The sequence below is a fragment of the Brassica oleracea genome, chromosome C9 (genome assembly GCF_000695525.1).
Source record: "Brassica oleracea var. oleracea cultivar TO1000 chromosome C9, BOL, whole genome shotgun sequence".
Classification (NCBI taxonomy): domain Eukaryota; kingdom Viridiplantae; phylum Streptophyta; class Magnoliopsida; order Brassicales; family Brassicaceae; genus Brassica; species Brassica oleracea.
Genome location: NC_027756.1, coordinates 9,372,163 through 9,386,061, shown reverse-complemented (window position 1 = coordinate 9,386,061; position 13,899 = coordinate 9,372,163). Strand labels below are relative to the sequence as shown.

The following is a 13,899-nucleotide window of genomic DNA, read 5'->3' as shown; positions in this document are numbered from 1 at the left end:
TCGGATGAGCATCAAACTCGGAGAAGTAACTCCAACGCCAAAACCGCTCACGGGTTTTTCAGGAGAAGTTTCGATGACCCTCGGGTCAATCCAGGTGCCAGTCATGGCCAAGGAGATCACAAAAATCGTCGAATTCGCGGTGGTCGATCATCCTGCCATCTACAACGTGATCATGGGAACCCCATGGATCATCGCCATGCAAGCCGTTCCATCGACATACCACCTAGGTGTCAAATTCCCGACCCCAAACGGAGTCGCAGCTATCTGGGGATGTCAGAAACAGTCGCGACTATGCTTCCTCGCAGAGCACAAGTTAAGGCAAATGACGACTTCTGCAACGGCAAATCGCAAGCGCACGAAGATAGATCAATCTTCAGCCAAAAACGCATCAAGGAAAGACGATTTAACATTGTCTGCTGACGCAAACGCTTCGGACGTCGAAACTCAACACGAGTCCGAAGCCGACGCTACAACTCAACCAGAATATCTGGAAGAGAACGCTGACCCGGCCACTGTCATCACGATCAGGGCGGTTAGCACGGCGATAACCGCCGAGTAAAAACGCTTGCGGCATAAAACAGAACTACGAGATGGCTTGATCCTCGAAAGAGGTACGGTGACAAACGCTACGAAGCAACCGAGCTCGAGCCAAGCTCGGTCGCAACGTAGCGACCGAGCGTCCATTCCGCTCGGTCGCTACGTAGCGACCAAGCTCTTCCGAAATACGTAGCGATCGAGCTCGAGCCAAAGCTCGGTCGCTACGTAGTGACCGAGCGTTCGACCGAGCGGAACGAACGCTCGATCGCTACGTAGCGACGAGCTCTTCCGACACGTCGATATGACATTAGTCCATGCATTCTCGTCTACCCTTCGATGCTATCTCCCGAAGACCGTTGAGGACCCATTTCATGTTTCCCGCCATTCTAAGTCATCGATCAAACTTTACGGCAAAAACCGCGGAAAGTTTGTTCTTTATCGAAAGAAGCCGTAATAAACGCTTCGAGTCAGAAGACAAAGGGACCTAAGACATGACTCAAGACCCAACTTACGATTTCTTAGCCAACAGCCCGTAAGCCGCATGACGGTTTACGCTTGGTTCGCAAGGAAAGATAAATGTCAAGTTTCTGCGGATAAATACGAAATTTTGAAGATAATTACGAAGATAAGAAAAAATGGAATATCTCCATTTTTATGCTACGACGGCTTAAGGGCAGAAGAGGAAAAGCGTAAACTGACCTAGGAGCCAGTATATAAGGACTCCTAGGTGAGAGGCATGGAGAGAGACTTTTTTCGGAGAAAACTTAGCACTTAGAGCGATTTAGGCATATTTCCGTTTTTGTTATTTCGAGCTGCGACTCAATTAGGTTTAGCCGTCTTAGGGTTGCTAGAACTAGGAATCTCGCCGACAGCTCTCGAGGCCAGGCTTATACCTTGTTGTAACGCTCAAACACGGATTCAGAATAAGATCTATTTTGCTCTCTTTTTACGATTTTTGCACTTTGTTGTTGATATCTCGTGTTCTGATTGCTTAGCGTGTGGTATTAACAGATCTCCGGGACCTCTGGGAAATTAGGGTTTTCCTAGTTTCCTAATTTAAACCGAAATCGACAGTGCGAATTTTGGTTCCCACACTCCTCATTTGCTTGAACATAATCATCAAGTAATCCTCCTTCACCACACCATGGTGTGCGAATCCACCCATTGGATTCACATCTTTCTAAGGTTAGATCGGATGCTCTCCTCGCTTTTGTACCGCTTCTTCTTAGAATCGGCCCAGTTCTTGTAGAACCTTCTCCTGGCCTCTTCACTTAAGTTGCGATGAGTCTTGTGGTTGAAGATCACTGCGACGATAACTCTCGTCACATCCGCCATCTTGCGTACGTGATCTCTGGTAAGGATGTCGGCCTTCTGCTCAACACCCAACACATTTATCTCTGGTTCATCTTCAGTCTTTGAGATCTTTAACCTTGACTGCATTGGTACATGGGTTGTATCACACGCTTTCATCTTTGTGTCACATACCCCTGCGGGAGTCGTGTTACACACTTCCACCTTTGTGTCACACAGGATTCCTTGAGCATACCTTCCTTGTTTTATTTTTGTCTGCTCCTTGAATCACCTCTATGCCAAAGTAGTACGTTAGCTTACCTAGATCTGACATCTCAAACTTCTTAGACATCTCCTCCTTGAATTGCCTAATCACCTTAAGCGAAGTTCCCGTCACAAATAGATCATCAACGTAGATTGCTATGATCAAGACGTCTCCTTCTTCGGTCTTGCGGTACACTGATGGTTCCTTCGTGCACTTCTGAAATCTCATCTCCTTGAGAACCTGATCAAGTTTCACATTCCATGCTCTTGGTGTCTGGCGTAACACATGCAACCTCTTGTGTAACACACAAACTCGATCCTCTTCTCTTTTTTTCTTTGAACAGGTCGGTCTATCTACAAGCTTCCATATTTTGTTTTTTGTGATAGATTTCAACTCGCCTGTCATAGTTTCAATCCAATTTTCTTCACAAACTAGATTGAGCTCATCTGAGGCTAAATCTCCTCCTCTATCGGTGCATCCTAGATTGAACATAGCTGAGGCAACCTCTCCTCCTCTATCGGTGTGAAATATTTTGAACCGATAGAATGCCTCACGATTATCTGCTGGCGTTGGTGGTACGATTCGTCCACACAAATCTCCAGGCAATAATCTCAATGGCTTTGATGTACAAACCATGGCCTTAGTCGGGAATGAGTCTCTGATTTGCTTTCCTGCGAAACATGTATCACACACGGCTTCTCCGTGTGTTACACTCGGTAACGAGTGTCTAATCTGCTTCTCTGCTAGACATGCGTCACACATGCCTTCTTCGTGTGTTACACTCGGCATTCCTACGACCATCTTCTTCCTATCAAACTCTGTCATCAACGTCTAAAGTCTCGCCTCCTTTACACGATCAGCTCCTAGGTGTCGCGACTTGATGGCGTTCCAGATCTCTTTTGATGCGGTTTGTTCTCCCACCTGGAGAATCAATGTTTCGGGAACATATTGAAACAAAAGAGCTATCGTAACATCGTTCTTCTTTTGATCATCTGAACCGGGTTCGATCGTGTCCCACACTTCATGAACACGAAGTAGAGCCTTCATCCTCATGGACCAAACTGTGTAGTTTGTCGATGACAACATCGGACATTGGATGGATGTAGATCCAAATTCCTTCGTGCGTGGAACGCTAGTCACGTCCGCCATCTTGCTTACGCGATCTTTTGTTCACAAGCACCAGGATCTTAAGCTACAAGTTAAGCTTAGATCGAGTCTCCAACCTGAGGCTCTGATACCAATTCAAATCTCTAGAAACACAAAGGATTATAAGAACAACTTTTCTTATTAGCTTTAGAAACTACTCAAAACTAAAGCTCTCAATATGTTTTTCTTAGATCTTATCTCAATCTTATTGATCTTATGGAACACCTATCCATTAGATCTCTATGAAAAACAATTCTCTTTAATATGTGGGATATGAAAAACACAAAGAAATATGGAAAATACAAACTTAACCTAAATAGAAACTTACTTTTCCTATTTCTAGGTTTCATTATTGTGTTTATCTTAACATATTAAAACATCTAATATGTTAAGTTTCAACAAGATTGGAATTATCCAACAAATTTATCTTAGGAAGACGCGAGCTTAAATTCTTCAGGTGAAGATGGTTCACCACCGCTGAAACACAAAACAGGAAACTGGAGAGCTTTGCCCTTTCATTCTCGGTAAAAAGATTTTTTTTTTTTTTTAACTATTGTTTTATAGATACTTTATCTGGTCAACTGCAGGCAACGAATGCTGCGAGCGATTAGCTTACTATGGAATCGCCAAGAATCTGATCACTTATTACACAAGTGAACTGCATGAGTCCAATGTCTCTGCAGCGAGGCAAGTCATGATCTGGCAAGGCACTTGCTTTATAATACCTCTCCTTGGAGCTCTTTTTGCTGACTCTTACTGGGGAAGATACTGTACCATTGCTTCCTTCTCGGCTAGTTATTTCACTATAGGTCATCTCCAACCCCATTCTGTTTTTCACTCTAAAATAGAGTTTAAAATAGAGTTTAGAGTAAAAATGCTTCAATGGTACTTTATTTCTCGTTCTATAATAGAGTGAAAATTAGGTTTACTCCAAAAGAGTAACTAGTTTTTTTTTGTTATCTATTTTCTGCTCTATTTTGGAGTAAGAAAATAGATTAAACCATTGGAGATAGTCTAAGAAAATTAAAAAAAAACAATATATATATGAATTTTATATTTTAAAAAGTAATTTTAACGGGTTATCCGAACCCGAAAAGATCTAAACAAAACTCGAACCGAAATTTATAAATATCCGAATGGGACTAAAAATTTTAATTTCGAAAATTCGAAATCCGAATAGATCTGAACCGAACCCGAATACGTACCCGAATGTCCACCCAAGAGTAAAAAAGATTTTGTATTTTGTATCCTGAAATTGCATAGCTTTTGGTGTTAGGGAATGACTCTGTTGACACTCTCGGCTAGTGTTCCGGGTTTAAAGCCAGCAGAAAGTATTGGCCCTTCTCTGTGTTCCCCAGCAGCTGCGGTTCAGTATGGTGTTTTCTTGTCAGGGCTTTACCTTATAGCACTACTTGGCACTGGAGGAATCAAGCCGTGCGTCTCATCTTTTGGCGCTGATCAGTTTGATGATACTGACCCTATCGAACGAGTCAGCAAAGCTTCCTTCTTTAACTGGTTTTACTTCTTTATCTACATTGGTTCATTCGTCTCCTCCACTTTACTTGTGTGGGTTCAAGAGAATTCAGGGTGGGGGCTTGGTTTCATGATTCCTACCGTCTGGGAATGGGAACTGGTTTGTTTTTATCCGTCCTGAGCATTGCAGCTGCAGCTGTAGTCGAGACAGTGCGGTTGCAGCTAGCTCAAGATGCGGTGTCAATGAGCATATTCTGGCAGGGCCCTCAGTACATGTTAATGGGAATTGCAGAGGTTTTCTTCTTCGTTGGTCGGCTCGAGTTTTTTTATGAGCAATCTCCAGATGCAATGAGAAGTTTGTGCAGCGCTTTAGCGCTTCTTAATACAGCGATGGGAAACTACCTGAGTTCGTTGATTCTCACTCTTGTGGCGTATTTCACTACAGCTGATGGTAAAGGAGGTTGGATTCAAGACGACCTTGATAAAGGACATCTTGATTACTTCTTCTGGCTTTTGGTCCTGTTGGGCTTGTCAACGTTCCTGTGCATGTCCTCTTCTCTGTTAAGCACACGCAGAAGAAGGAAGAAGGCTGCTGTATAAGCCTATCTTTCTTCTGTAACATGTTATGTGGTTCTGGTTCATCATGTTCATGTTAATGCTCTGTGTGTTCTGTACAGTTATGGAAATTTCTGAATATGAATGTTTGGGACTGTCAAGAATATGAACCTTGTCATTAAATGAGAATTATGATTCTTAATATTTTAATTATTCAAAATGAAAATATATTTACACATCAATTATGAGAATTACCAAATGTATCTATCTTATTAAAATAGCATCATAGTTTAAAAATAACATCTAGCCATGTATATTACAAAAAATGCTATTAGTAATTAATAAAAGCATAAAATTCATTAAAAATAAGAGAAAACCACCTAAATAACTTCCAACTTAAAAAAAAAAGGCAAAAAAAATCTGAACTTGTATATGAGCAATTTAAATCTTCAACTTTTAAATATTTGAAACGGTTTTAAACCAAACCAAACAATTCGGATTGAGTAAAACATGAACCAATTGGTTTATGTAAAGAACACGGTTTGGTTTGGTTTGGTTTGGTTAAGTTTAACTTTGGTTGAGTCGGTTTGATTTGGTTTGGTTTGGTTTTTTGCGCACCCCTAGGCATTTCTAAAACTCCCTTAAATATTTATGAACTTATATATAGGGATAATTGGTAAATTACTCTACTAACGGTTTCAAAATTACACCTTCTATTTTATTTTTTTAAAACTACACTTTCTTAAATCTGAATTGACTTTTTTACCCAAATACTATAATATTTATGTTTAAGATAAATTTGTGTGTTGAGGTAAATATGTTACTTAATTTACCATTTTGAAATTTTATGATAACAAAAATATTATAAAATAAAATTGTGATCTGTTTTGACTTTATCATGAAGTTTATGTAGATTTTATCTTATTTTCTTAACCTTATATAAACAAGTGATGTTTGTTTGTATTCTCTACAAAATATTCATTTTTCCTAGAAATCTACCAAACAAGTTCTAAATGTCTATTCACATATGTGCTTAATTTGTTTGACTTTGAATATGATGTGATCCAACAACACTAAGAAACACTGATTATCATCCAAGGGTGATTATTTACTGACATGGAGACCCTATAAATTTGTTTGAGCCAATGATTTGATTCTAATATCAACAACCCTCTTAAAGAAATGAAAGGAAAAATCTGTGAAACTAGAGAAAGTAAAAAAAATTCAGAAATGGAAAAGGAGACGAGACCTGTAGATACTCTAAAGATTTTTTTTTAAAACTTTTTTATTGTAGAATAGTTACTTTAAATATAAAATAAATTAGGAATTGAGAAATATTAAGATAGAACAATTTGGTAACTTTATATATACATAAGTGTACTTTTCTAAAAACTTAAAAAATCGTGTAGTTTTCAAATTATAATCTTATTTGAGTGTATTTCTCCAAATTTTCTCTTATATATATCCCAATATATATAAATTAATAGAAATATGCAGTTTTTTGGAAAAAGTATCATATCATTAAATCCTATAGATATTGAAAATCTTAAAGAATTGTTTTCTTATAAAAAGCCATAGGAAATATAATGTAATAATTATTTCTCCTAAAAATAGTCAGATATGCAAGTCTACACAATTATAAAATTACAACTTCAGATAATAAAATATTTTAATCAAAAAGCATCATGTATCTTACTCCCGCCTCTCTTTGCTTTCGTTCCAGTCAGATTTCGTTTTTGAAATAGCAAAAGAAGATATATAAAAATTAAAAGATCTTTCACTAAATTAGATTTGAACAAGAAAATTATTAAGAAGTTAACCTCTTCTCCCCTAGTATTTTGTTTGGTTTTAATTGAATTGTTTTTTATAAAGAGAAGAGAAGATGTCTAGTTACGTTGGTGTTCTTGTCTCTGATCCATGGCTACAAAGCCAATTCACACAAGTGGAGTTACGCAACCTTAAATCCAAGGTCTCTCTTATCACTTTATCTCACATCACTGTATCCACTTTTGTAGCATTCAACATATATTGACTATTCGGATTCTTTTTCTTAGTTTGTTTCGACAAAAACTCGTTCTGGCCGCGTAACTGTGAAAGATTTGCCCCCATTTCTAGCAAACTTGAAAGATTTCAGTGGTACTTTTGTTGAAAATGAGATCAAAACTATATTGGATGAGTCTTATCCCAATCGTCATGAGGAAGTTGAATTCGAAACCTTTCTCCTGGTTAGTTTGATAACGCTCTCTCAAAAATGCCGTTACGTGTGTTATTTTTCATGTTCATTTTTGTATTTGGTTACAGCATTTAGATGTAATATCTAAATACAATATCTAGATATTAAATCCAAGTGACTAAACTGTTTGTGACAGGCCTTTTTAGCTGTGCAATCCCGGAAAGGAGGATCAAAAGGTGCTACATCGTTTCTTAAGACAAGTACTACAACATTTCACCGCGCGATCAGTGAATCCGAAAAAGCTTCCTATATCTCCCATATAAATAATTATTTGAGAGAAGACCCTCTCTGGAACAGCTATATTCCAATCAATCCTGCTACTGATGCCTTGTTTGATATTGTTAAAGATGGTGTTATTTTGTGGTACACACATATATATATATAATAACTTCATAAAATTTGAAATTAACAAACTATGGAACCTTGAGTGGTTTTGATTCTGATTCTTGTTGCACAGTAAGCTTATAAATGCAGCAGTGCCTGGCACGATAGATGAAAGAGCGATCAATATGAAGAAAGAACTTAATCCATGGGAGAGAACTGAGAACCTTTCACTCTGTCTCAATTCTGCAAAGGCAATTGGCTGCACCGTCGTTAACATTGGAACTCAGGACATTGCTGAAGGAACAGTGAGTACTGATCAGTAAAAGGAAGCTTCTTTCTTTTTTCTCTCTGTTTTTCTAATTCTTACTATTCGTTTTTTATAGCCGCATCTCGTGCTTGGGCTGATATTTCAGATCATAAAGGTAGAGTTACTTTACATTACTTTACCATAAGATGATAGATGGTTACTGACTTTTATTTTTGGTATGGTAATAATATTAAGATACAATTGTTGTCTGATCTCAATCTTAAGAAAACTCCACAACTTGTTGAGTTGGCGGAAGATAATCAGGTAAAGGCTAAAGCACTTTACTAATTTTTTGACCAAAAAAAAAAAACTTTACTAATCTATTTTTCCAGGACGTGGAGGAGCTTGTGGGACTAGCTCCTGAAAAGATTTTGCTGAAATGGATGAATTTCCATCTTAAGAAAGCTGGTTACGAGAAACAAGTAACCAACTTCTCTTCTGATATTAAGGTACGTATTAACTTGGTCCTGCTACTACACTTTCTTCTATCATCCATGTTTGCGATTATTCAGCTATCGACTTTTTTTTTTTTTTTTTGGAGGATGGAGAGGCATATGCATATTTGCTAAATGCTCTTGCCCCTGAACACAGTACACATGTGACATTAGAGACCAAAGACCCTTCAGAGAGAGCAAAGAAAGTCCTTGAACAAGCAGAGAAGCTAGACTGTAAAAGATACCTTTCTCCTGAAGATATAGTCGAAGGCTCTGCAAATCTTAATCTTGCCTTTGTGGCGCAACTGTTTCAGCACAGGTCAATACAGGAAAGCTTGATAGTTATATATATATATATATATTCTTCTACATTGCTTATACGTATGATCTTTTGTTGTAGGAACGGATTGTCTGAAGAGAGTTCGAATCCACCTGTCTCTTTTGCTGAAATGATCACAGAAGATGATGAAACTTCTCAAGAAGAAAGATGCTTTCGCCTCTGGCTTAACAGTCTTGGTGCTGCTACTTATGTCGATAATGTTTTTGAGGATGTTAGAAATGGGTGAGTATAGCAGGTCTTTTTTTTTCATTTGGTTTGATTTTCTTCAAACTATAATTTCTTCATGACATACCTCAGATGGGTTCTTCTTGAAGTTCTTGACAAAGTATCACCAAGCTCGGTCAACTGGAAACATGCGAACAAACCTCCGATCGAAATACTATTCAAAAAGGTTGAGAATTGCAACCAAGTGATCAAGATTGGTAAAGAACTGCGTCTTTCGCTTGTTAATGTAGCTGGTAATGATATTGTGCAAGGAAATAAGAAGTTCATTTTAGGTGAGATAGCCCTCATGAAGGATCATAGTGTGTTTCATACTGTGGTTTGAGTTGAGAGACTTATGACAATGTTTTGTATGAAGCTTTCTTGTGGCAGTTGATGAGATACACAATGCTCCAAACTCTGAATAGCTTGAAATCTCACTGGCAAGGTAAAGAAATTACAGAAACAGATATTCTAAACTGGGCAAACAGAAAAGTCAAGAAAATGGGTCGAACCTCTCAAGCTGTGAGCTTCAAGGTAGAGAAAAGAGGCAACCCATAGAGGCTAGACTATATATCCATATTACACTAAACATGATAAATTTGGATGGTTACCTTTCAGGACAAGAATCTGTCTAATGGAATATTCTTTTTGGAGCTTTTGAGCGCTGTAGAGCCAAGAGTTGTAGACTGGGGTCTTGTAACTAAAGGAAGAACAGGTAAATGATCCATGTCACATTTAGTTGTATATCCAGAGATTTATGTTAGGTTTGGTTTCTAATCGGCGTTTTTAAGCAGAAGAGGAAAAGATGTTGAACGCAACATACATCATCAGTGTTGCAAGGAAGCTCGGATGCTCAATTTTTCTGTTACCTGAAGATATAATAGAGGTACATAGCTTTTCATATTCCAAAGTTGGTTTTCTTTGCGCATTTTCAGGTTAATTAATCTGGTTGGATGTTTAAACAATGATAACAGGTATACCAGAAAATGATGCTTATATTGGCTGCTAGCATCATGAACTGGAGCCTCCAGCAACAATCCGACACTGAGTCGTGGGTCTCTGATGATTGTGACGTAAGCTCTCTGACAGAAGAAATCTCCATTTTGTCCATAGACGATGGCTCTTCAGATGCCCAAAATGATGAAGATGTAAAATAACTTTCAACTTTATTGCTATCATATCAAAAGAGTAAAAAGAAAAGAAAACAGAATGTAGCTCTAAATGTATATTTGATTTTGTGGAAAGACATTGTCATTTGAAGACTTTTGGTCATGAAGAGTCATATTTGTTTTTTTTTAACTATTAAATTCTTATAAATGAGAAATGAATTCATAGGTTAAACTCTGCAGGTGAAGCAAATGGTGCATATACTGAAACAAGATAATAAAACTCTATTGTTAACCTCTACATCATATGATTGATTGTTTTTGTAAAGAAAGATTTGAAAAGTTATGGGCAATATGTTACAAGAAAACAGAGAAGAAAAAAATCACATCTGGCAAAAAAGTATTGGTTTGGGGAGAATTCAACCAGAATAAGACACATGGCAAGCGTTGATTGAAGCTGTTCTTCAATTAGTATTTTATATAAAACATATTATGATTTTACATTTTGGATTTATTCAAAAATAGTCATTTTAATTTTTCCTCTATCTAACAGAATATGTAGCTGGTATTGAGTTCATTCTTTTGAGAAGGTTTGTCTCCATACACGATCTTCTGTAAATGAGCTACGGTTTGGTGTTCACGGAGATGCAGGAAGGCCGACCTTGCGATAATCACAAGTTTTGCAATCAAACTACACAAACTTTATGAGATTCGCAAAATGAACGTACCCTCACTGTGTAGTGAGCTAATATCACATAGCAAGAATCAATCAACCTAGACTTCTAGACCTACCCACATGTGGCCTGGCTAGAATTGGCTCTATCCACCCCGCATCCCCTATGTGATTACCCACGGTCATCATAGTCACTTATGCCCAAATCTAGCATAACTCAATCTTACCAGCGCCGCTAACCACATCATTATACATATTCCTGATTACACCTATTCTTGGTGTCACAAAGAACATCACAGATTTCATCAACCCTATAACATTCTCACTAGACATCTCATCATCTCAATCATTCTCATTACACAACTCATTATTACAATCATTCTTGTTACACAACCAGTTTATCATTTAACAACCTAACATAGTCTAGGGGCCTTCCATCACATTAACACAATTCAACAAATATAATAGATCTAAAACTTCATCTTATAAACAGTAATCAACAACAATACCTAGAAAACATTAGCAAAGGACTAACACCCCGAAGTATTATAAGACACTTGAAAAGTAGATCTCGAGAATAGATCTAAAGGAGTAGATCTCAAACACAAATCTGAAGGCGGAGAGCGAAGAGCGAAGAACACACACAACAAACATGAGCTAAGTGTGGATCGGTGGTGGCAACTGACGAATAGCGGTTGACCGGCGGTTCACTGTGGCACACAATAGAATGGCTCCGTTTCGTGAATGAGTTTTTTAGTCAAAATGAGTGATGATTCTACTTCTATAGATAATTTCCAAGCCCAGCCCTAACTCGTCTTTTGCCTAGAGAAAGTCTGCTAGTATACCTCCTTGGCCCGGACTTCCACGAGGGGCAGCAGTGGGGGAATCTTGGACAATGGGCGCAAACCTGATCTAGCAATATTGCGTGAGTTAAGAAGGGCTGCATGCATATAGTCGCTGACTAAAGCAAGCCTAGCGAACTGTTGCAAAGATCTTGAGAGACCTTAAAACCCTAGCTGCCAGATCCATCTTTCTCTTCCTCTATGGACCTATCGGGGTTTCCCTTTAAAACAAAACAATTTTGGACTTGGTGTTTTGGGGTGTTATACTTATTACTAAGATCTAAAAACCAAGAGAAATACCACAAAAACTAGGAGCATTTAGAGTTCTGGATACATGACATTCTCTTAGAGTTTGTGTTTTGAGAAAATCTAATTTATTACCAGTATATAAAAGTAGGAATAAATTGATGTGGATGTCCTAATGATATAGTTACACAGCTAAGTAAAATTTTATTGTTTTCCGTCAAATGCCAACTTAAATTAGTATCACATTAAATAATCATATAAAATACACATAATTTTATTTAATGAGCGTGCGTGTGCGTATATACAAGTTAATACAAACTCCAACAAGAGTCTCTCTCTCCCTCTCTCTCTCTCTCTCTCTCTCTCTCTCTCTCTCAAAGAAGAAACATAAAACAAATTACCAAGATGATGATGAAGACAAAGAGAAATAAAGGAGAACTACTATGTACGCACACACGGCAACCACTATATTCATACGTCGTTACCGTTAATGAATTCGAGGAGATGCAATAGAGAGGCTACTTCGGTGTTTCGCCGGAAGAATAAAAAGTTTGCAGGAGTCGTCGGCGTACATGGGAAAGCCAGGCATTTCTTTATTTATAATTTCCCTCTATTTAATCTTCAATATGTATTTTTTAATTGAATACGTCGAATCATTCAGATTCTATCGTAATGAACCCAGAAATAAGATGGATCGATCTGCTTTCCCACATTTGTTTTTTTTTTTTTTACTATTAGTTTGTGTTCTCCCTTCTTCCTGCTATTTTATTTGGTCCTATTATATTTTTTGTTGTATTATATATTTTCATATAATTTTATAACTAATCCAAACATACAATTGTATATATCTTATAAAATAATATATTGATATATAGAGTATAGACTAATTGAAAAAATGATAGATTTCATTATTTGTATCTGATTCTGATATGTAGTCGTTGTTTGTTACGTTATTGGTTGGTTCAACGTCAAATCAATTAGCAAATTATAACATATATCAATATATCATCCTAGTTTTTTTAAAAACTATAAAAATTAAATGTCGTCGAAGTTACGTAGTTTTCCTTGTTTCAAGCATTCACGCTACATATATGAATAATAAATTCATAATGTGTTTTAACATTTTAGAAACACTTCATGACAAATATTCAAGTGCTGAACCGTACTAAAACTTAAAGACTGTTGAGGTCTTGAAAGAAAAACGCAAAAAAGTTTTATCGGGAATCAAATAGTTTACGTTGAAAATTTCCGGCCATTATTTCTTTAAAAAGTAAAACAAGTTNNAAAAAAAAAAAAAAAAAAAAAAAAACTAGTGACAACTAAAATGAAAACTAGACAGTAGTCTATCATAAGTCCAAGAAGTCCCAAAATAAAGCTTATACATACAAAAACAGAGAAGTAGGAAGGAAGTTAAGATAGAGTTCTCAGATTATATATTTTTAGGACCTCTTTATAATTTCTTTTCCACTTGGTAAAATATGACTATATTTTTTTAGGACCTCTTTAGAATTTCTTTTCCACTTGGTAAACTATGACTAAATTATTTTATTTAAGAAAATTAAAATTTAACCAGTTATTTGTACATATTATAATAATAATAAAAATCTCTTAAGAATCTTAAAATAAGAAACTTACTAACGAGGCTGTTCTAAGTATATAATAACGAATTCCATGAGTACGTACAAGTTTTTAGTGAAAGGGAAGTAAACGGACTAAACTTAAAGTTGACGTAGTAACTAAAACTTTTAGATTACCTAACAAATTAGACACTAAAGAGGAATTAGTAAACAATAATATAGTAATTATAAACAAATTAAGCACGAAAACACCCGTCTTTTGTCGTTCACATGGATTCAGATCACCCGGTTTGGTTACTGACTCTGTATTGTTGATGACAAAAAAAAAAAAAAAAAAAAAAAAAAAA

At 36.8% G+C, this 13,899-nt stretch overlaps 1 protein-coding gene and 1 pseudogene across 1 annotated transcript; both read left to right on the top strand.

Moving 5' to 3' along the window:
• The first annotated feature begins 2,972 nt into the window (after positions 1-2,972).
• On the top strand, positions 2,973-5,367 carry LOC106314270 (annotated as a pseudogene).
• A 1,722-nt stretch (positions 5,368-7,089) lies between these two features.
• LOC106316848 (fimbrin-4) lies at positions 7,090-10,380 on the top strand. Its single transcript, XM_013754710.1, has 14 exons — positions 7,090-7,235; positions 7,321-7,491; positions 7,636-7,862; positions 7,957-8,128; positions 8,207-8,245; positions 8,326-8,394; positions 8,463-8,579; positions 8,672-8,883; positions 8,965-9,126; positions 9,202-9,401; positions 9,485-9,642; positions 9,727-9,823; positions 9,903-9,994; positions 10,083-10,380. The coding sequence occupies exons 1-14, from the start codon at positions 7,149-7,151 to the stop codon at positions 10,263-10,265; spliced, it is 1,986 nt and encodes a 661-aa protein (XP_013610164.1). The 5' UTR covers positions 7,090-7,148; the 3' UTR covers positions 10,266-10,380.
• The last annotated feature ends 3,519 nt before the right edge of the window (positions 10,381-13,899 follow it).